Source organism: Cervus elaphus, chromosome 20, assembly GCF_910594005.1.
Source record: "Cervus elaphus chromosome 20, mCerEla1.1, whole genome shotgun sequence".
NCBI classification, from domain to species: domain Eukaryota; kingdom Metazoa; phylum Chordata; class Mammalia; order Artiodactyla; family Cervidae; genus Cervus; species Cervus elaphus.
Window position 1 is genome coordinate 91,546,347 of NC_057834.1, and position 22,576 is coordinate 91,568,922.

General features: G+C 39.3%; 1 protein-coding gene across 2 annotated transcripts; it reads right to left on the minus strand.

Moving 5' to 3' along the window:
* Positions 1-912: 912 nt before the first annotated feature.
* TYW3 (tRNA-yW synthesizing protein 3 homolog) lies at positions 913-22,570 on the minus strand. Of its 2 annotated transcripts, none has more exons than XM_043877355.1 (6): positions 22,302-22,570; positions 17,802-17,882; positions 15,452-15,550; positions 15,176-15,247; positions 12,522-12,655; positions 913-1,362 (listed from the first exon to the last, which is right to left on the minus strand). In XM_043877355.1, exons 1-6 carry the CDS (start codon positions 22,473-22,475, stop codon positions 1,146-1,148), a joined length of 777 nt encoding a protein of 258 aa, XP_043733290.1. In that variant the 5' UTR covers positions 22,476-22,570; the 3' UTR covers positions 913-1,145. The 2 variants fall into 2 exon arrangements, with proteins under 2 accessions (XP_043733290.1, XP_043733289.1); XM_043877354.1 differs by lacking the exon at positions 913-1,362 and adding an exon at positions 5,817-7,529.
* Between the last annotated feature and the right edge of the window lie 6 nt (positions 22,571-22,576).

A 22,576-nucleotide genomic window follows, 5' to 3' on the forward strand; every position in this document is an offset into this window, starting at 1 on the left:
ATTGCCTTCTCCATAAAATGAGAGTATAAAATGGTATTTGTCAGAAGGAAAACAAAGGGAAAGTGATGCAAATCTAAAAATAATTTATATAAAGACTTAGATAAATTATTAAAATATTAGGAAATGCCAAAACCACAACTCAGTGTTGACTACCTCATATACCTTTTATTTGATATTCTGGTGTTTTTGTCTTTCAATTTATTAGCTCTATGACTAACTAGTAATTTCTTTTTAAATATTTTTTTTATGATTTGATATTCTGAAAATACATTGTGAAACATCTTTTTATAGTGAAAATAAGTAGCAAAATAAATAGTAATATATATGCAAAATGGTCTATTAAGTGCTTTCACATTTTTATTTAACTTAGATGTCAGCACTCCTTTGGTGTAAATATGGAAGGGATTAGAATTACTATTATGCGGAAGAGGAAATGGAAGCCCTAGGAAATTGATTTGCTTAAGGACCTCCAACTTCTCTGTCGCAGTCAGAACTCAAACCAAGTCTTCCGATTCTTTGCAGTTTTTCATAGCACATTTGTTTATTGAGATTCCTGTGTCTTAAGTTATCATTTCTGACCAAGTATAGTGAAAAACTATACCCACCTGTTCCACAGAGGCTGTGTCAGTGGCAAGCTCTGGTTTATGAGAAATAATGGGGAAAGAAGGTGTAAGTATTTTGTCCTGAACAAAAAAGATATCAGTTGTTTTATTCACAGAGTCTAAAGAGAGGAAAGATCCTGTCCTTGGACTCCAGGAAAATAAGCAGCAAAGTGATCCCCTTGAAAGCTCTTGATTTCCAAGTGAAAACTAAGAAAAATGTTGTTATGATTTTTACTCAAATATTCCTAATGTTAAGGTTTCTGTGAAAGGGTATTATAGTTATGTTTTGAAGTAGACACTGAAACTTAGAGGGATTAAAAAATCATAATTTTATTTTTGCAATGACTATGTGATTAAAAAAGATAGTATATAAGAGTAAATATTATACAGAGTTGTTTTTAAAAGTTAAGTTTCTCTAAAACAGAGAGAAAAGTTAAATCTTGCTTTTCTGAAAGTCTGATACACTCAACAAACTCTTATTAAGAGCAGCTTTATAATATCTATTAGAAACATCATTCTACCAAGACATTTCCGAACCAAATCTCAGTAATCTTCAGGGAAGACAGTAACACTGATTCCTGGATCATCATGGTCGTTATTTTCAAGTTCTTTATCATTTTCTTCAGTAACACGTTTGCCATGTGCTTTTTCTGGGTTCCTTTTTTTTTTACGAATATATGGTGAGTTAACTTTCTCTTTAGGATGTGAGGTTGCAGCAACAGTTTCTTTTTCCAAAGCATGTTGTAGGCAGTTGTAAAACCTGTAAAGAAATAAAATACTCCTGTCATGTATGTATCTGTGTGTTCTCAAACAAAATGACTGAAATATACCTCAAACATAAAATTATGTAAATCTGGTATCTCATATTAACCTTAAGATATGAAGTAAATCACAGAAATAATGTGCTTCTTGTTTTTATGATTGCTTATTTGTGAAAAGAAATGCATTTTCAGTCCTCTAAGAACAGTCTTGAAAACTGGATTGGAATCACCTCTTGACAACCTCTATCCTACCTTAATTTCTATTCCAGATGTAGGAGTCAAACAAAGGTAAGAAAAAGAACAGAAATATTTTTTTTTAAAAAAAAAAATCATAACTGTAACAGAGGTCCATTTTAGAGAATTTGGAAAATATATGAAGTTACAAATAGAGATGATCTCCACATAATTACCTAAAAATAATCACTCTCAATATTTTTATTTTTTCCAGTTTATGAGTGTATTCTGAATTAATACATCTGTCCATGTATACATATATCTGTCTTTTATACAATTGTGATATTACATACAAAGTTTTACTTTGTTTCTCCAAATGTAAAGTTTATTGAAAACATTTTCCACATCTCTAAATGAATTACAAAATAATACTTTTTAATGGTAGTATAACACTGTCACTTAGATTGGCCTTTATTTTTAAGTTTTCCCAATACAAACAATGTTATAAACATTTTGGAAATAATATAATCTGAGTCTTTAGCTATTTAGGATAGATACCTAGAAAGTAATTAAATGGTTAAAAGGTATAAATATTTAAGGCTCTTGATAAATACTGTTTTTCAGAATGGGTATTCAAAAAAATATGCTCCTAATAGCAGAACTTGAGACCACTTGACTCATATAATGAATATTACATCAAAAACATGCTTTACTTTGATAGGTGGTAAGAGTCTCTCATTATTTAAGTTTTTATTTCTTTGAAAGTGAACATTTTTTGTTTATTGTTACTTGAATTTTTTACTGTAAATTATTCTTTCCCTTTACTCATTTTTCCAGTGGAGGGTTAGGGTTAGTTTTCAGCAGATGCCGGAAAGCAGCAAGGTGGCTTGGTTTGCCCCACGTACTTCACATCAGTGCTCCACTGGGAAAGCTGAGGTTGCTAATTTCAACCTCACTGAGTCTCGATTTCCTCCTAGCTGTTATCCTGTACCTAGCAGGGTTATCGGAGGGTTATATATGTAACTACCTAGCACAGACCCTGGCATTGATTAGGTTCTCAAATGTGACTATGCTTACAGAATATAAACTCCATGAGACCAAGGACTCCATCTGTTTTGTCATCTGTTATATTCTTAGTGTGGAGTACAGTGCAGCCACACCTGGTTAAAAATATGTCCAATAAATGAATAAATAACAACTGAACAAAAAAGGTAAACATCCCAGGTGTTATCCTAGGTCCCAGATAGAATGATCTAAAAGTTGAGAACGCTTCTGCCATTGTTGAGATCTTATTATGCTTTTAATAGTTCTGTTCAGTCGTGTCCGACTCTTGGGGACCCCATAGACTGCAGCACACCAGGCTTCCCTGTCCATCACCAACTCCCAGGGCTTGCTCAAACTCATGTCCAGCAAGTCAGTGATGCCTTCCAACAATCTCATACTCTGTCATCCCCTTCTCCTTCTGCCTTCATTCTTTCCCAGCATCAGGGTCTTTTCCAATGAGTCAGTCCTTTGCATTTGGTATCCAATGTATTGGAATTTCAGCCTCAGCATCAGTCGTTCCAATGAATATTCAGAACTGATTTCCTTTAGGATTGACTGGTATGATCTCCTTGCAGTCCAACGGACTGTCAAGTCTTTTCAACACAGTTCAAAGACATCAATCTTTCGGTGCTCAGCTTTCTTTATGGTCCAACTCTCACATCCATACATGACTACTGGAAAAACCATGGCTTTGACTATAAGGACCTTTGTCAGCAAGGTAATGTATCTACTTTTTAACATGCTGTCTAGGTTGGTCATAGTTTTTCTTCCAAGGAGCAAGCATCTTTTAATTTCAGGGTTGCAGTCACCATCTGCAGTGATTTTGGAGCCCAAGAAAATAAAGTCAGCCACTGTTTACATTGTTTCCCCATCTATTTGCCATAAAGTGATAGAACCAAATGCCATGATCTTAGTTTCCTGAATGTTGAGTTTTAAGCTGGGTTTTCACTTTCCTCTTTCTCTTTCATCAAGAGGCTCTTTAGTTACTCTTTGCTTTCTGCCAAAACAGTGGTGTCATTAGCATATCTGAAGTTATTGATATTTCTCCGGGCAAGCTTGATTCCAGCTTGCGCTTCATCAAGCCCGGCATTTCACATGATGTAGTCTGCATATAAGCTAAATAAACATGGTGACACTATACAGCCTTGACTCCTTTCCCAATTTGGAACCAGTCTGTTGTTCCATGTCCAGTTCTAACTATTGCTTCTTGACCTGCATACAGATTTCTCAGGAGGCAGGTCAGGTGGCCTGGTATTCCCATCTCTTGAAGGATTTTCCACAGTTTGTTGTGATCCACACAGCCAAAGGCTTTGAGGTAGTCAACAAGGCAGAAGTAGATGATTTTCTGGAACTCTCTTGCTTTTTTGATGATCCAACAGATGTTGGCAATTTGATCTCTGGTTCCTCTGCCTTTTCTAAATCCAGCTTGAACATCTGGAAGTTCTCAGTTCATGTCCTATTGAAGCATCGCTTAGAGAATTTTGAGCAGTAGTTTGCTAGCGTGCGAGATGAGTGCAATTGTGCGGTAGTTTAAACATTCTTTGGCACTGCCTTTCTTTGAGATTGGGATGAAAACTGACCTTTTCCAGTCCTGTGGCCACTGCTGAGTTTTCCAAATTTACTGGAATACTGAGTGCAGCACTTTAACATTATCATCTTTTAGGACTTGAAACAGCTCTGCTGGAATTCCATCACCTCCACTAGCTTTGTTCGTAGTGATGCTTCCAAAGGCCCTCTTGACTTCACATTCCAGGATGTCTGGCTCTAGCTGAGTGATCATACCAATGTGGTTACCTGGGTCATGAAGATCTTTTTTGTACAGTTCTTCTGTGTATTCTTGCCACCTCTTTTTAGGATTTTCTGCTTCTGTTAGGTCCATACCATTTCTGTCCTTTATTGTGCCTATCTTTGCATGAAATATTCCCTTGGTATCATTGATTTTCTTGGAGAGATCTCTAGTCTTTCCCATTCTATTGTTTTCCTCTATTTCTTTGCACTGATCACTGAGGAAGGCTTTCTTATCTCTCCTGGCTATTCTTTGGAACTCTGTATTCAGATGGGTATATCTTTCCTTTTCTCCTTTGCCTTTTGCCTCTTTTCTCAGCTAATTGTAAGGCCTCCTCAGACAACCATTTTGCCTTTTGCATTTCTTTTTCTTTGAGATGGTCTTGATCACTGCCTCCTGTACAATGTCACGAACCTCCATCCATAGTTCATCAGGCACTCTGTCTATCAGATCTAGTCCCTTAAATCTATTTCTCACTTCCACTGTATAATCATAAGTGATTTGATTTAGGTCATACCTGAATGGTCTAGTGGTTTTCCCTACTTTCTTCAATTTAAGTCTGAATTTTGTAATTAGGAGTTCATAATCTGAGCCACAGTTAGCTCTTGGCCTTGTTTTTGCTGACTATATAGAGCTTCTTCAACTTTGGCTGCAAAAAATATAATCAATCTGATTTCGGTGTTGACCATCTGGTGATGTCTATGTGTAGAGTTGTCTGTTATGTTGTTGAAAGAGGGTGTTTGCTATGACCAGTGTTCTCTTGGAAATACTCTGTTAGCCTTTGCCCTCCTTCATTTTGTACTCCAAGGCCAAACTTGCGTGTTATTCCAGCTTATCTCTTGACTTCCTACTTTTGCATTCCAGTCCCCTATAATGAAAAGGACATCTTTTTTTGGTGTTAGTTCTAGAAGGTCTTGTAGGTCATCACAGAACCATTCAACTTTAGCTTCTTTGGCATTAGTGGTTGGGGCATAGACTTGGATTACTGTGATATTGAACGGTTTGCCTTGGAACTGAACAGAGATCATTCTGTCCTTTTTGAGACTGCACCCAAGTACTGCATTTTGGACTCTTGTTGACTATGATGGCTACTCCATTTCTTCTAAGGGATTTTTGCCAACAGTAGTAGATATAATGGTCATCTGAATTAAATTTGCCCATTCCAGTCCATTTAGTTCACTGATTCCTAAAATGTTGATGTTCACCCTTGCCATCTCCTGTTCGACCACTTTCAATTTACCTCGATTCATGGACCTAACATTCCAGATTCCTATGCAATATTGTTCTTTACAGCATTGGACTTAATTCCATCACCAGTCCCATCCATAACTGGGCATTGTTTTCGCTTTTGCTCCATCTCTTCATTCTTTCTGGAGTTATTTCTCCACTCTTCTATACTGGGCACCTACCTGGGGAGTTCATCTTTCAGTGTCACATCTTCTTGCCTTTTCATACTGTTCATGGGGTTCTCAAGGCAAGAATACTGAAGTGGTTTGCCATTCCGTTCTCCATCATGCTCTTATATCCTATTATAATGGGAGGTTTTGACAGGAAGTTTTTTATATCTACAAGATAGACTGCTATTTGCACCAATTACATTCTTTATTTTAATTCAATAAAGAGGCTAAGTTCCACTTGCAAAAGCTCTGAAACTGCCCTAAGAAAACCAAGCTAATTGCGTCTTCCCAAATACTTCACACAATGCTAAGATATACCTAACATGATTACCACATTTCCTACCCATATTTTAAGAACTTATGTAGTCACCACTATATACCTTGATATTCATCACCATTCTTGGCAGATAACTAGGGCTAAATGGTATTTCTAGAATGAATAAATCAATCTCAAAGAGGGAGGTACAGTGAAAGAGAAAACAGTACTTTAAGAATTAGAGCAAAAGGTTTTGAAAAATTTAAACTGGTATTTATTTTAGATCCCATAACATGTTCACAACATTTTCATTTAATGTATTCCTTGTATCCTTACTTAACTGAAACCTGGTTCCCCACAAACACACCACTGCCCTGCATTCCTGTCAAGTGGAGAATGCTTATTCTTTCAGTATCCTGCCCACCAGAGAGGTGAACGATAAGGTAAGAATTCACCTGCCTCACCAACACCTTTCCAGGCTAAACTCCTTTATCTGCTCCTTGGATTATCTACCAATATTCTGTTCAGTCCTTTACATTCATGAAAACTTCTACACTTGGCCTGATCTTTGTCTCCAGGTCTTGCCATCATCCTGGGTGACTTCAATTATTGGTTTTCTTCTCATTTTCCACACTGCCTACATAGTATGATTTTTAAAAATGTCTTAGTAGAATGACTCACTTTATCTAAAACAAATCTAAGCACGTTACAAAAGGGTATGAATCACCCTTATCTGATCATAAGAGGCTATTCACAAGGTTCAACATTATCTTCTATCAGTCTCTACCCAACCCTGCTCTTTAAACTTAGGTAACCAGGTCTTTTCTCTGGATTCTACTGTATTCCTAGAAAATTAAAGATAAGATTAAATTCCTCTTTTATGAGCATAGCGAATTAACAGCTGTGTAAAATACCTTGTTGACCACACTAAAAAGGTAATTAAAGAGGAATAGGTGCCTTACTTCTAATCTTCCATTAAACAACCTAAGAATTCAAAGCTATAATCCTTGGGGGACCAAAGAAACAAGTGGTAAAAAAGGAACAAAGACCTTTTCCATGCTGAGAGCCAAGAATACAACTTCAACTACTTTTTTTTCTTTTTCTTTGTTAAGGGAACTTTTAAAATGTCCTTTGGGAAACTATCTTACTCAATAAGTCAGAAATTTATTTCTCAACTACATGTTCTCTTCTCATGCTCTGACCCTTTACACAGCATTCCAAAGCCCGATTCTCAAAGTATAATTTTCTCAACTTTCAAAGGCAACAAAAAGAGCTGGGAGTATAAAAAGAAATATATGCTCAGGCAACTGTTTTTCTGCACCCCCTCCAAAGAAAAGCAAATTGTCTTCCACTTTTCTACCTCTGTAGTCAAGATTATCATGACACAGGGCAACTTGTATATAGTTATCTTCATGACAGAACTTTTCAGACCAGCTCTGGGAAAATGAATTTCTGTTCTTCAGATCAGTTAGGGGACCATGGGCGATAAAAAGCTGGTATTTCTCACTTCTGAAATAGGAACATAAAATTAATAAAATCTTAAGCACAACTTCATATCCTTTTGCATGCATGCATGTGTATAAAGTCGCTTCAGTTGTGTCTGACTGTGTAATGCTATGGACTGTAGCCTGCAAGGCCACGGGATTCTCCAGGCAAGAGGACTGGAGTGGGTTGCCAGGGGATCTTCCCAGCCCAGGGACTGAATTCGCTTCTCCTGTGTTTCAGGTGGATTCTTTAACCCTGAGCCACTGGGGAAGCCCTCATACCCTTTTAGGCTTCTATTATTCATAGAAAACAAAAGAAGACTATTCTCATATATTATGTATTTGGATTTTTAACTGATTTTAAACTCTAGCATTTTTATTAAAAAACATATATGTGACAGAACCTATGCCAGGTGCTAAAAACAAGTAAGAGACGGTCTGTACCCTCAGGGAGCTCAGGGTTTGATGGGAGCTGCAGAGGTGTAAAGATAAATTCAATGTGCCATGAAAAAGCTAAGATAAAATAGGAGAACACAGGACACTTAGCTCCAAGAAAGATCAAGAAATACTCCTTGGGAAAAAAAAACCTAAAGCCTGGGCTGAATTGCAAGGATGAATGGGAGCTGGCGAGGTGAATTCCTTTCTCTTCTGGCACAGAGAGGAATTATGAGAGGACAAATTGAGGGGAGTTGACATCCAAGGAGAAACTACCAGAAAATATGTTTTCCCTTTATATTACTTACTTCTCTGACCGTAAGTATATAGAGAATTGTGTGAGTTATTTATTTACCAGCTTTGTTTCCATTTTAAAAAATAAGGCTTGGCTCCTCCTTCTCCTCTGCCCTCATTTCCATCTGCTGCCGTGTTAGGCAGTATCATTCCCATTCACCTTGTGACCTGGAGTCCTGTTACTTCTCACCCAGACTGTGTAGCAAGTCTATTCTGGTCACCCCATCGGTAAGCCATCTTACACGTCTTCCAGAATAATGACCTTAAGTCTGTGAAGCCATAAAAGTAGCACCACTTTTTTTTTAAGTAGTACTGTTAGAACAAGTCTGTCAAATAAATTCAGCAAGCATTTATTAACCACTGTTCTCCTATCAGACACTCAGAAAATGATAAGAAACTGTACTTGCCTTTGGGGAACTCATTATAATGTATTAACTTTTAAGTTCCTTTATTATTTATGATTAATTCAATAAAGTATTGGGTTTCTACTCTATAAAGCTTTAGGATAAGAGATATTTAAAGTGTGGGTATGCATGGATATGTGTTTGGTTGGTATCTGTGTGTGGAGGGAGTAAGTCCTGTTTAAAAGGTGACAATCTTATAGTGGGGAAAAAAGACATACATGCAATTAAATAAGTGTAATTCAATATGGTTCACATTGCTGTTTGCACTGATGCATAAACAGTAATAATGCTTGTAAATGGTAAGACTCTGAACCAAGGAAATTGTTAAAAGAGGTTGAGACTAAGATAAGATTGAGAAAAGGCTGATGGGATATTTGGTTAGGTATGTTCAATAGGTTATTAGATATATGGGCCCAGAACTTGGGAGATATTTGGAAGATCTACCCCAGGTGGCGGTAATGGTAAAGAACCCTCCTGCTAATACAGGAAACATAAGAGATGTGGGTTCAATCCCTGAGTTGGGAAGATTCCCCTGGAGAAGGGCATGGCAACCCACTCTCGTATTCTTGCCTGGAGAATCCCCATGGACAGAGGGGCCTGGCATGCTGCAGTCCATAGGATCTCACAGAGTTGGACATGACTGAAGCGACTTAGCAACCAGTGTGTGGGGAAGCTAAAGCAATGGGCCATGGGAGGAATCCTGGAGAACAATAGTATTTAACCAACAGGTAGAATAACAAGAGAAACCCAGAACGGAGCTAAGAAAAAGCACTGGAAGGAAAGTAGCAAAGTGATGTCACACAAATGCTTACCAACAGGTGTAAGGAAAATGCTCAATGTCATTAATCATCAAGGAAATGCAAATCAAAATCATAATGAGATTATCACCTCACACCTGCAAGGATGGCACTTATCAAAACAAAACAAAAGACAAGTGTTGGCAAGGATGTTGAGGAAAGCATGCCAATGAACTGTATAATGGTTAAAATTGTGAATTTTATGTTATGTATATTTTACCATAAAAAAGTAAAAAACAAAAAACCAACCATTAGAAATAATTAATTTTTTTACTCTAATTTGCTTAATTTTTATCAACATTATATGCCAATATACTTGGACTTTTTATTCTACATTTTATTTAACATTTATTTTCTTATTACACAGTTGGTAAGAAGAGAAACATGGCTAATTTCATCCAGTCTAAGTCAGTCTTGATCTCTTATTAACAGCTACAAAGATAGCTCTCCTCTTGTAACTGGTAAATAAACCTCCAAACTTCCCATGTTTCACCTGGAAATCATTATAGATGAAATTATCTTACTCTTCCCATGAAGAAGTGGGCTTGGGAATTCTTTTTTACGAAACAGACCTCTTGCTATTAAAATTATCTTAACTTTTGATTTTCACATTTCAAGAATATTTCTTATTGCTGGAATGCTACTCATTAGGATTTTGACTTTTAAAGCTTCTCTTATTACAGCTGTTTGAATTGTGAAACTTTGGTCCCATGACAAACCAATTTTACACTCAACATCTGATTGCAGAACTCATCACCTCCAGTGTTTAATTTTTCTCTTTTCCACATCAGAAGACTAGCTCTTTTTCTGCATTTGGTTGACTATACAGCTGTTCCCCAAGGAACTCCCTAATTTGTTCCCTCTTTCTGAATTCACATGTAATCTTCTAATCAGTATCTTAAGACACTTTTTACCCTTCTTTAATTTTTCACTGATTTTATATGATGAGCATGACTATCTTGATAGCAGCATGCACACTGTAATCTCAAAACATATTTTTGAGTCAATGGATTTAAAGCATAATTTGATTTTATAGTTGGTGAACGTGGCTCAATTAACTTCACCAGGTGTATAGTTAGTTGATCTTGGGCTATATTTATAATCTTGTTGAAATTCAAGTAAGAAAACAGAGAAACTGATTTCCTACCTCCTACTTTTTCACCAATAGTCTCACAGTTAGAATGCCGTCTAACAAATGTAGCCAACTTTTGGGATGGTACCAATAAATACTGCAGCCTGGCATGCTGCAGTCCATGGGGTTGCAAAGAGGTGGACGTGACTTAGTGATTGAACAACCACCAATAAATACCTACGTACAGTTCAAACTCTGTAGCCTGGTGAAATGGCTGGGTACCTTCAGTTACTTTCTTGAAATCACTTTATTTAGAACATCTGCTCAAAGTACCTTGTGATCAGGAAAACTCTTAGGCTTTTTCAACCAGGTTTCCACTAAAAAATTAAGCCCTAATGCCCACAGGCAGCCACTGTATGTCATGAATTAACTTATCTCCCATGTATCTTGGCTGGTATAATTTATATGGCACTGCTGGGAGAACTGAGAAATAGTCACTTGCATAATTTTGTTAATTTTATGGTTCAAATAAGGAGCCCTGGCTGAAAAAGCCTGGATGGTGAGACTGATGTGATTATAGGTTTACTCTCTGTGTGAGTCAGTGAAGGAGGAGAAAGGCTATCCTCAGAACCATGCCAGGACACAGATGGGGCCTGTCATTCCATATATGCTGCCTAATATATGCTAAAATTGTTCTTCAAGACAGATACAAGAAAACTGAAGCCAAGAGAGTTGAGTAAGTTGTGGTGGGAGCAGGATTTGAACTCGGTTCTGCCTCTGAACCCAATTCTACCTCTTTCCATCATGCTAATCTGCTGCCAGAGTGGCTAGTGGCTTTAGCTGTTCCATAAAAAATTCTAGGTATTAAAGAATTTTAAGGTATTAAAGAAGCTGAGTTTTAAAGAATGCTAAGCAGATGAGTCAAGCAGGAGGATTCCTTTTCATCTGACAGATAGGATTCTGATGGTGATATGGAGAATAGTTTAGAACAGAGACAGCCTGGAAACATTCTACTCTTAGATCAGTGGTCCTGAATGAAGAATGTGGCAGGAAGGATGGGGAAAGAAGAATGAGTCAAGAGTGATTTCGGCAGTGATTGGTTGTGAGGTGACCAAAGGGATGGGGAGAAAGCAAAAAGGAAATAATAAATGACAACAAGATGAATTCTTCAATAACTCAGAAATACCATCTTACTGATGGTAGGTCAGTGGCATTTATCTTCATATATAAAAAGCAGCATAATAGTCACTTCTTTATATCAAAAATTCTATTCTGAGGAAAAAGTTGAGAAAGAGTAATGTAAAATTAATCAACAGAAACAAGAGAAATACAAAGATGTGCACTGACAGCCATAATCCTTCTGACTGCGACAATTATGCCAATGCAAATCTAATTCATGACAAGAGCTGGGTTCTGATCTAGCCAGAGGTATAAAATATTTATCAGATTAAGATTAACCAGGCTGTTATCCTCAAAAAGGACAGTCTAAGTAATCTTCAGCAGGTCCCATCCCGGAGGCAGAGTGTACCGTGTCCCTGGCTGCCTTCGGCTGGATCAGTCGTGTCCCTGTGGCTGCCTTGCTCTCAGCTGAGTGACTGTTTCTCCTTAATGCCTGGTGCTGGCAGCCACAGTCCTACTGTCCTGCCTGGAGCTTCCTCCGCTTTATGCTCCATTTAGTACCCACTGCAGTCTGGCCTTTATGCGTGCTAAGTCTCTTCAGTTGTGTCCGACTCTGCGCACCCCTGTGGCCAGTACCCCACGGGGTTCCTCTGTCCGTGGGGTTTCCCAAGCAAGAATACTGGAGTGGGTTGCCATTTCCTTCTCGAGGGATCTTCCCACCCCAGGGATTGAACCCGCATCTCTTGTCTCCTGTACTGGCCTACTCTCATCAATTATTTTCATTATCTTTATTATTCTTGATAAGGCTACAAATATAAAAGCAGCTGGGAGTATAAGCTGGAGATGATGTGTATTAATATTTTCAAAGAAGACGTAAGTATGTAAGACTAACATACCTTTCAATTCTCTTCTTGTTTTCTTCCATTTTTTGATTTGCTATCTTTAATAGGAAGTCGATATACTCCTCTGTCACCATCAGTTTTCCTTGATGGCTTAATGGAACTTCTAGGCCATGTGTGCTCCGGACAGCCTACAAGGAACAATTTAGATTGGGTGACTTGTGTACTAGAGACGCTGAAGATAACTAAAGAATAGTCCACTCTGGGCTGTTTATATATAGTTTAGCTCCATTACAGCACTTACGTTTGCACTTTGATACAATTTAGTCAAATACAGTTGAATCAAAGGAGAGTAAATAGATTTTCCCATCATATGAAGTCATTTGTAAAGAAAATCATTTTATACATGAGAAGCAGGTATTATCAAAGAGTCCAATAAACTTAATGGTATCAATCTCAGTAAATCTAAGAAAGTTTTAATACACTATTTAATGAAACAAAATAAATAAAACAGAAGTTTTAAGGGAAAATCAAAACGGCTCGGATGCTGAAGGGCCTCTTAGCACTGCTTGTGCCGGGTGGTTACAAGATAAACCAGGCCTGCTCCATCGCACAAAGTGGCTGCTTTCCTGATGCTTTAGGGTTGCCAATCTTAGTAACCCCACTGAGGAAACAGTCAACATGTTCCCAGTAAATCCAAACACTGGATATAGGTTAAGAAACAACAGAAACTCTTATGAGGCAGAAAAATTCATTCAACGAGCCTTTACTGAGTTTTTTACTGCAATTTTCCAGGCCCCGCGGAAAGTATGAAGATACAGGATGAGTACACATGGTTCCCATATAAAAGAGAGCTAACACGTCTGAACAAAAAACCAAGTGAACTAAGACTCACAATCCAACATGGTACTAAGAAGAAACACATAAACATGTGCGCACACACATACACAAAATACTAAGGAAACGTATTCAATAGAAGAGGAGCGACTAACTGAGACAGGTGGTGGTTTTATGGGATTTTAAAGCACACGTGTAATTTCACCAAATGTAAAAATGGGAGAAGGGGAGCATTCAGCCAGAGAAAGAACTCTTCTATTGTAACAGGACATGAAAAGCATAATATGTTTGGGCAATGACCAACAGTATTTTATCTGGCTGCAGTGGAAGTATGCTAGTGGAACATGAGCATAAATAAGGTAGATGCAAAATAGTTTATTTATATAAGGGCTTCCCTGGTGGCTCAGACGGTAAAGCGTCTGCCAGCAATGCGGGAGACCTGGGTTCAATCCCTGGGTCGGGAAGATCAGTCCACAGGGGTCACAAAGAGTCGGACATGACTGAGCGACTTCACTTTGAAAATCAGAGAAAACACCAGGTGACCTTGACTTCTTTAAAAGGTGACCTTGACTTCTGACACTACTGGCTAGAGGGACTGAAGGAAAAGATGGGGAGGATGAAGACTAGGCAGGAGACTGCTGTGAAGACAGAGATGAGAGATGAAGAGGGCTTAGGTGGGGGCAGTGGAAGAGGGCTGGGAGAGGTGAAGTCCGGAGTGAGGACTTAGATGTGACAGATTTGTCACTAATTTAATCTAGAAGACAATGGAGAGAAAGATGGAAGAGTGATTCTGTTTTCGCTCGGGCTACCAGACGTACATAGTGGGGAGTGAGATGGGGACTCAAATCAGTACCATGAGCTTTGATTTTCCATTTAGTCATGCTGTACAGATGTCTTCTTTTGTAAGCCACCTCTTTTTGGAAAGTAAGCTATTTGTTAAAAATAGAAAAGTGGGAAGTCTAGGGAGCTAGAATGGAAGACAATCTGAAATACTACAAAAGCAAACAATGTGCACCATGCCAAACAGTAAACACAAACAGTAGCTACTACAGGAGAGGGCAAAGATCACTAGGGGCTGGCTTGGCCAGGAAAGGACTCAGAGAGGCTGTGGGACTTGGAAGGAACTTTAAAGATCTTCTAGTCCAGGGGATGGCAGACTTTTTCTGCAAAAGGATAGATAGTAAATATTTTCAACTTTGCTGGCCATGTGATGTCTGCCATTGTAGCACGAAAGCAACCTTAGACAGCAATTAATCAAATAGGGAACTGGCCTCCCGCGGGCTGGATGTGGCCCAAGGGCAGCAATTTGATAGATCCCTGATACAGCTGAAAAAGTTCAGTCCCTGATGGATCCCTGTAGAGGACTTCAGAGCCCATCTGTGATTCTTCCCAATACATCATGGTGCTGATTAAATTGGGCCTTGACTATTCAGAATGCGGGGGCCAGAGAGAATCAGGTTAAAAGTAAGTGGTGTATGTGTTAATCGCTGTCATGACCAACTCTTTTGCGATCCCACGGACTGTTGCCCATCAGGCTCCTCTGTCCATGGGATTCTCTAGCCAAGAATACAGGAGTAGGCTCCCATTTCCTTCTCCACGGAATCTTCCCAACCCAGGGATCAAAACCGGGTCTCCTGCATTTCAGGTGGATTCTTTAACATCTGAGGCACTAGGGAAGCAGAAAAGTAAAGTGGGGAGGAATATTATAAGGCCTCAAATGTAAAGCTAAGAACTCTGGACTTTGCCCTATACAGAAAAGTCAATCACTGAAGGTTTCTGAGCAGGGAATGGCAGGAAGATTTGAGTAGAAGGTTATTTGATAATCTGGATTCCTTCATGATCAAAGAATTGCTTTTTGCCAAAAGGTACCTTACCAGCATAATCTTTCCTCTCTTTCCCACAGTTATGCCAGAGTTCCTGAAGCCAGAATCTATTGCCACTGAATGCTGTAAGAAAATAAATTTGTTAAATTCTGATCATCTGGCTAACCAGATAAACACTTTAGCTCTACAAACTGCTGAAACATATATAACCTCAAATCTATGTTAGTTGATTAAACTAGCATTGTATTAATTGTGGTAGAAGATTTAAAGTTCAAAACTAAATCTACTCATATCCCTATAAATTCAAGTATAATCACAAAATTTTACCAGAATCCGTGCATCCTGCAACTGTCGACATTGCACATGAAGAACAAGCGGCTCAAATTTCAAAATGGCGTCGCCATTCGCTCTCCTCAGGGCCACCACCTAAACATTCGGGAAATACCAGGATTAGACGCAAATACAGGGTCCTACTCCTTGGTGACCCTTTATCCTATGTACCTTCAATATTTCCAAGGACTGTCAGACTCATTCTGCATCATTCTTCCACAGTAACTTTTCACTCTGCTTTCTTGGATCTCTTTCTCCAAAACTCATTAATCTGCTTATTCTTTTAAGAGACTTGATTTCTAATCCTCTCATAAACCATCTGTGGCATTCTTTCAAGCCATACTTCAAACAAGTAAACTATTACTTTATATTTTTAATAAAGGAATATGGAATGTAAAGACTGTACTAGATCTGTCTAAATGCTTTGTTGTTAGATTGAAGATTGAGACACAAGTATTATTATGCTTCAGCTAGAATCTGTATGTGAACCGAGAACTTCCAGATGTTCAAGCTGGATTTAGAAAAGGCAGAGGAACCAGAGATCAAATTGCCAACGTCTGTTGAATCACAGAAAATGCAAGAGAATTCCAGAGAAACATCTATTTCTGCCTCATTAACTATGCTAAACCCTTTGATTGTGTGGATCACAACAAACTGGAAAATGCTTAGAGATGGGAATACCAGACCACCTAACCCGCCTCCTGAGAAATCTGTATGCAGGTCAAGAAGCAATAGTCAGAATTGAACATGGAACAACAGACTAGTTCAAAATTGGGAAAGGAGTATGTCAAGGCTGTATACTGTCACCATGTTTATTTAAGTTATATGCAGAGTACATCATGTGAAATGCTGGGCTGGATGAATCGTAAGATGGAATCAAGATTGCTGGGAGAAATATTAACAACCTCAGATATACAGATGATACACCACCCTTGTGGCAGAAAGCTAAGAGGAACTAAAGAACCTCTTGATGAAGGTGAAAGAGAAGAGTGAAAAAGCTGGCTTAAAAGCAACATTCAAAAAACAAAGATCATGGCATCCGGTCCCATCACTTCAGGGCATACAGATGGGGAATAATAGAAACAGTGAAAGGCTTTATTTTCTTGGGCTCTAAAATCACTGTGAATGGTGAATGCAGCCATGAAGTTAAAAGACGCTTGCTCCTTGGAAGAAAAGTTATGCCCAAACTAGACAGCATATTAAAAAGCAGAGACATTACTTTGCCTACAAAGGTCTGTCTAGTCAAAGCTATGGTTTTTCCAGTGGTCATGTATGGATATGAGAGCTGGACGATAAAGAAAACTGAGCTCCAAACAATCGATGCTTTTGAATTGTGGTGTTGGAGAAGACTCTTGAGAGTCTCTTGGACTGCAAGATCAAACCAGTCAATCCTAAAGGAAATCAGTCCTGAATATTCAATGGAAGGACTGATGCTGAAGCTGAAACTCCAATACTTTGGCCACCTGATGGGAGGAACTGATTCACTGGAAAAGACCCTGATGCTGGAAAGACTGAAGGCAGGAGAAGGGGACGACAGATGGTTGGATGGCATCACTGACTCAATGTACATGAGTTTGAGCTAGCTCTGGGAGATGGTGAAGGACAGGGAAGCCTGGTGTGTTGCAGTCCATGGGATCACAAAGAGTCGCACATGACCCAGTGACTGAACAACAACAGAATCTGTACAAGGCAGCTGTTACTTCTGTCTGCCTAACTGACCTGCACCATTCTCCCTCCTTCACATCATTTGATTCTGGTGTGACTGTCAGTTGTGACCCTGCCGCTCGTTGCTCCCACTATATAATATCAGAGACAACAAGTGCCTGGGTCTGATCAAGGAGAGCATTCTATTCTACTGGCAAAGATAACTCTTCTTAGTGGAGAATACCTCACCAGGCAGGATGACTCAGAGTCCTTTGGAAATAATGCATGGATCTTAAAAGTGAATCTTTTTCTGCTGGGATTGCTGGCAGCTATCTTTCCTGCCACAAAGATTATCTGCAGCAGAAGAGAAGGGCAAACATACAGAGAGAATCAGTACCCAGAGGAGACTGAGTGAGTACTCTGAAGACAATATTTAAGCACCTGAGCGGGTAATGTAAAATGCCTGACTAATATGAATTTATATGAACTCACCTAAACATTTTAATTTAGGGAACTAAATAATCCAGCATAGACAGTAGTCTCCCACAACTAAAAAAATAGCCATTGTAATGAATGCTCTTTAGGCCTTATAATCTTCAATCATTAAAACTGTGCACATAAATGGAATTTTCTATTCTTTTCATATATATTTAAAGTGACTGTGAATTAAAGTTTATTTCTAAATTTATATATAAAAACTTACCACATCATCTTTCACACAGGCTTTGTGTGTAACCAGTAGCCAGGAACAGTTTTGTTTCTGAACCTCAGAACCATTTATACTCTAAATTGAAAAAATAACATAATTTAAGTTAGTCACATAATATTTATAAAATAAAAAATACAATGTGTAGCATATTTTGTGCTTGTGCTGTTCTTAGTCACTCAGTCAAGTCCAACTCTTAGGCGACCCCAGGCTGCTCTGTCCGTGGGGATTTTCCAGGCAAGAATACTAGAGCAGGCTGCCATGCCCTCCTTCAGGAGATCTTCCCTACCCAGAGATCCAACCCAGGTGTCCCACACTGCAGGAGGAGTCTTTTCCATCCGAGCCATCAGGGAAGTCCATTTTAGGCTTTCTCCTAAGAATTAAGAATCCCAAGTGGTGGTTTTAAGTATGACTAAGAACAATTCAATAGGCTTTTGGGTAAAATTAAACATAAAACAAAAATGAAATGAAATTATTTGAGATAGAAAGAAATTTGCTTATTAAGATAAACATACTTAATAAATATTTTCTGAAATACGGTCATGTTTTTGTTAGGAGAAAAGGTATTCTTACAAGGGGTTGTACACTAGTAGCCCCTAAGTTGTACTCTAGCTGTTTTATATGATTAGCAGAACATTAAAAACATTTTTAAAAATTCCTTTTGTAAGAAAGCACTGTTCCAGTCCCACACAGGACCTACCACTTTTTACTGATGCCTGATCTGTTCAAAGCTTTCTATGTCCCTAGTCACTATAGGCGTAAATTTGTGACCTCTGGATTAGACTTTATATGTAGCACCAAAGGGCAGAGCTAGGACTGAAAGTTCAGAATTTCAAGAAGGCAGATATTTTACCAGTATTCTTTGCTTATTAACTGTAAAAATGTTTATTTGTCAAGTTCTATTAGGTACTTTGTATACAAACAGAAGAAAAGCTATGACAAACCTAGACAGCATATTAAAAAGCAGAGACATTACTTTGCCAACAAAGGTCTGCATAGTCAAAGCTATGCTTTTTCCAGTAGACATGTACGGATGTGAGAGTTGGACCATAAAGAAGGCTGAGTGCCAAAGAACCATACTTTCTAGCTGTGGTTTTGGAGAAGACTCTTCAGAATCCCTGGGACAGCAAGGATATCAAACCAGTCAATCCTAAAGGCGGTCAGTCCTAAATATTCATTGGAAGGACTGATGCTGAAACTGAAGCTCCAATACTTTGGCCACCTGATGTGAAGAACTGACTCACTGGAAAAGACCCTGATGCTGGGAAACATTGAAGGCAAAAGAAGAGGGCAGCAGAGGATGAGATGGTAAGGGAGCATTACTGACTCAATGGATGTGAGTTTGAGCAAGCTCTGGGAGATGGTGAAGGACAGGGAAGCCTGGCTTACCGCAGTCCATGGGGTCACAGAGTTGGACTTGACTGAGCGACTGAACAACAAATATAAACAGATCCTATCCTCAAGGACAATTCAGAAACAGGTAACCATATGCACTTTCTATGCAGTAAACATAGTTTATGTATAAACTGTAAATTTATCCAACTAATTTACTGAAATAATTCCAACAAACTGGAACTGCTAGGACTAAAGTTATCCAAAGTTTATAGTTTTGAGTCTAAACTATAGTTTCCCCTATTATACAGAGGGGATGTCATAAGTCTTGGCCCCCAGTGTTTATGTGGGTATGTTTCCTAAAACTGTACAAATGTTAATATTGGGCTTCCCTGGTAGCTCAGATGGTAAAGAATCCGTCTGCAATGCAGAAGACCCAGGTCAGATTCAAATATGCTATTATAAAGAAATTGCTTTTCGTTTGCTACTGTTCAGTTCAGTCATCTTTTTTTTTTGTTGTTATTTTTTATTTTCAGTCATCTTCTTACACTTCATCCTTACTAGTCACTTGTGTTATTTAATTTTCTTCTTTTTTTTTTCATTTGTCTTGGTTTATCAATGTCTTTGTTACTGGTTTCTAAGAGCTCATTTATGACTAAGGAGGTTAACCATTTGTCAGGCAATGAAAATGAAATACCGTATTTTATTGTCAATTTACTATGATGTTTTATATTTCGGTTGTGTATTAAAATATAATCATGCTATGTTTCATGAAAATAAATCAATCACCATACTTCCACAAGGTGACTTTTATACATTAGGTACACAGGAGACTTTGCCATCTGGCTTTGGAATGGAGAAGAGTTGTGCTTGTCCAAAAAACTGATCTGTTTTCATCGAATGACCTCAGTCAGGGACTGATGTTTCTGATCTAATGCTGGCTGCCCTAAATCTTACAACCAAATGTGTGACCCACCTCTAGCAAATTAACAGTCTTGTGGTATATTGTGAGAACTAATGCCATTTCTGCTTCATCTTATCTATACTCCTTTTATCCAGCTTGTCTCATTTTTTATTTTCCTTCTTGTATTGCCTACTTGAAATTTGATCCAAATTCTTCCAGAAATAAGGCCAAGTGAAAATAAATACAAGGTATAAGGTAATACATAAAATGAAAAGATGTTCAGGAAAAAGTCCTAAAGGTAGTTCAGAAGAAGTAGTCATTGCTTCCAAGTGAATGTATGTGTTTGTGCTCAGGAGGAAAGGGGAGTTTGGAGAAGTATGTCTCAGATATGCAAAGGGGGGGGTAAACATTTCAGGAAAAATAAAGATGAACAAAGGCAGATAAAAGTAAGAGGAAAAAGAGAATAGTTCCGTTTCAGTGACCAGAATAAGATGGAGTCAGAGGGGAAAAAAACAGCTGAAAAGTGTATTAGAGTATTTCACTAGGGCTTCCCTGGTGGCTCGGATGATAAAGAATCCACCTGCAGTGCAGGAGACCTGGGTTCCATCCCTGGGTTGGGAAGATCCCCTGGAGGAGGGCATGGCAACCTACTCCAGTATTTGTGCCTGGAGAATTCCATGGACAGAGAAGCCTGGCCGGGCTACAGTTCATGAGGTTGCAAAGAGCTGGACACGACTGAGTGACTAAGCACAACAAAGCAAAAAGTCTGTCAGCACAGATGAGTGTCACACACAGAACTGTGCTTTATAAAGGGGAATCTGTCACCAGAGTGTAACAGGGTTTGGGGCAGGGAGACTGGTAGTTCAGTGACCTGTTAGGAAATCACTGCATAAATTCAGGTAAGACAAGGCAGGAGAAATGAGGGAAGAGAGAGAAAGCAAGCAATGGAAGCAAAATAAGAATGAATACACCCTAACCTGGGAGACATTCACATGACCTGTCAGTGAGAGATCTAAAGAATGAGTTTACAAGCATGGTGTCTTGCAAGCTCTGAATTCAATCTTAATGTTAAAGTGAACACACAGCTAACTTATAGTGCACTTAATATGCCAGGCAGGGTGCTAAAGTTTCAAAGTTGTGTCCAAGTCTTTGCGACCCCGTGGACTATACAGTCCATGGAATTCTCCAGGCCAGAATTACTGGAGTGGGTAGCCCCCCCCCTTCTCTAGGGGATCTTCCCAACCCAGGGATCGAATCCAGGCCTCCCGCATTGCAGGCGGATTCTCTACCATCTGAGACACAAGGGCTTCCCTCGTGGCTTCCTTTTTTGAAGCAACGTAAAAATTACCAGAGTTGTAATAATGGAGTGGGCCACTAGGAGGCAGCAGCCTTAACCATAGCGAGCAGCAATCAAATGGTTAACAATGGTTTGGTAGAGCGGTCGACATGAAGGGAGCCGCCCCGCCAGACTAGAAAATCTTTAAATCTCCTTAGTATTGAAAAAATAAAATTCCCTTAGTGTTAAAAAAATAAAAGTCTCTAACCCTTGCAACTGAACATCATTCCCAGGCCAGTAGTTTCAGCATCATTTGGGGGCTTGTAAGAAATGCAGAAAGCTGAGCGCCCGAAAAATTGATGCTTTTCAACTATGGTGTTGGAGAAGACTCTTGAGAGTCCCTTGGACTGCAAGGAGATCCAACCAGTCCATCCTAAAGCAGATCAGTCCTGGGTGTTCATTGGAAGGACTGATGCTGAAGCTGAAACTCCAGTACTTTGGCCACCTCATGCAAAGAGTTGACTCATTGGAAAAGACCCTGACGCTGGGAGGGATTGGGGGCAGGAGGAGAAGGGGACGGCAGAAGATGAGATGGCTGGATGGCATCACCGACTCGATGGACATGAGTCTGAGTACACTCCGGGAGTTGGTGATGGACAGGGAGGCCTGGCGTGCGGTGATTCATGGGGTCGCAAAGAGTCGGACATGACTGAGCGACTGAACTGAACTGAAGAAATGCAGATTACGCCCTACCCTTGACGTACAGAATCAGAATATGTATTTTAAAAATTCTCCCAAGTAATTAATAAACACATTAAAATTTTAGACACTTCGGTTTAAGTAACGCTGTCAGTTTAAAGAGACCGAGACCACCGATCAGAAAGACAAATAGGCAAGCTGGGTTGGGGTGTTGCATCGGGCGGGTGTCGGAGTTCCCGTCGTGCACACTACAAGGCAGGACTGGAAGGGCACGAAGGGTCCTCACCCCGTCTAGGAGGATGATTCGGCCAGCGCAGGAACTGGTGGTGAAAAACTGTTCTTGCCCATTTAGGAGCTGCACAATCTCTAACACGTCCTCGTCCACACTGCCCTTCCGGCTGAGGTCCACTTTGCTCAGACACTGCGCCTTCCACCTCTTGAACTCTGCGCTAAGATCCATGCGACGAAGGAGTTAGGGTCTGGAGTTTTCACGGTAGCCTCGTTCTTCCCTGGAGGCAGCCATGTTGAAGTCAATGGTGGCCGGGAAGGTCCAAACTCCTT

Excerpts from the sequence above, each read along its gene's own strand:
- TYW3 (XM_043877354.1), bottom strand. The coding sequence starts at position 22,475 with ATGGATCTTAGCGCAGAGTTCAAGAGGTGGAAGGCGCAGTGTCTGAGC. Across the intron at positions 17,883-22,301 it reads GAATCATCCTCCTAGACGGG|AGTATAAATGGTTCTGAGGT; the intron begins GTGAGGACCCTT and ends TTTTCAATTTAG. Across the intron at positions 7,530-12,521 it reads AACAAGAAGAGAATTGAAAG|AAGTGAGAAATACCAGCTTT; the intron begins GTATGTTAGTCT and ends TTCCTATTTCAG.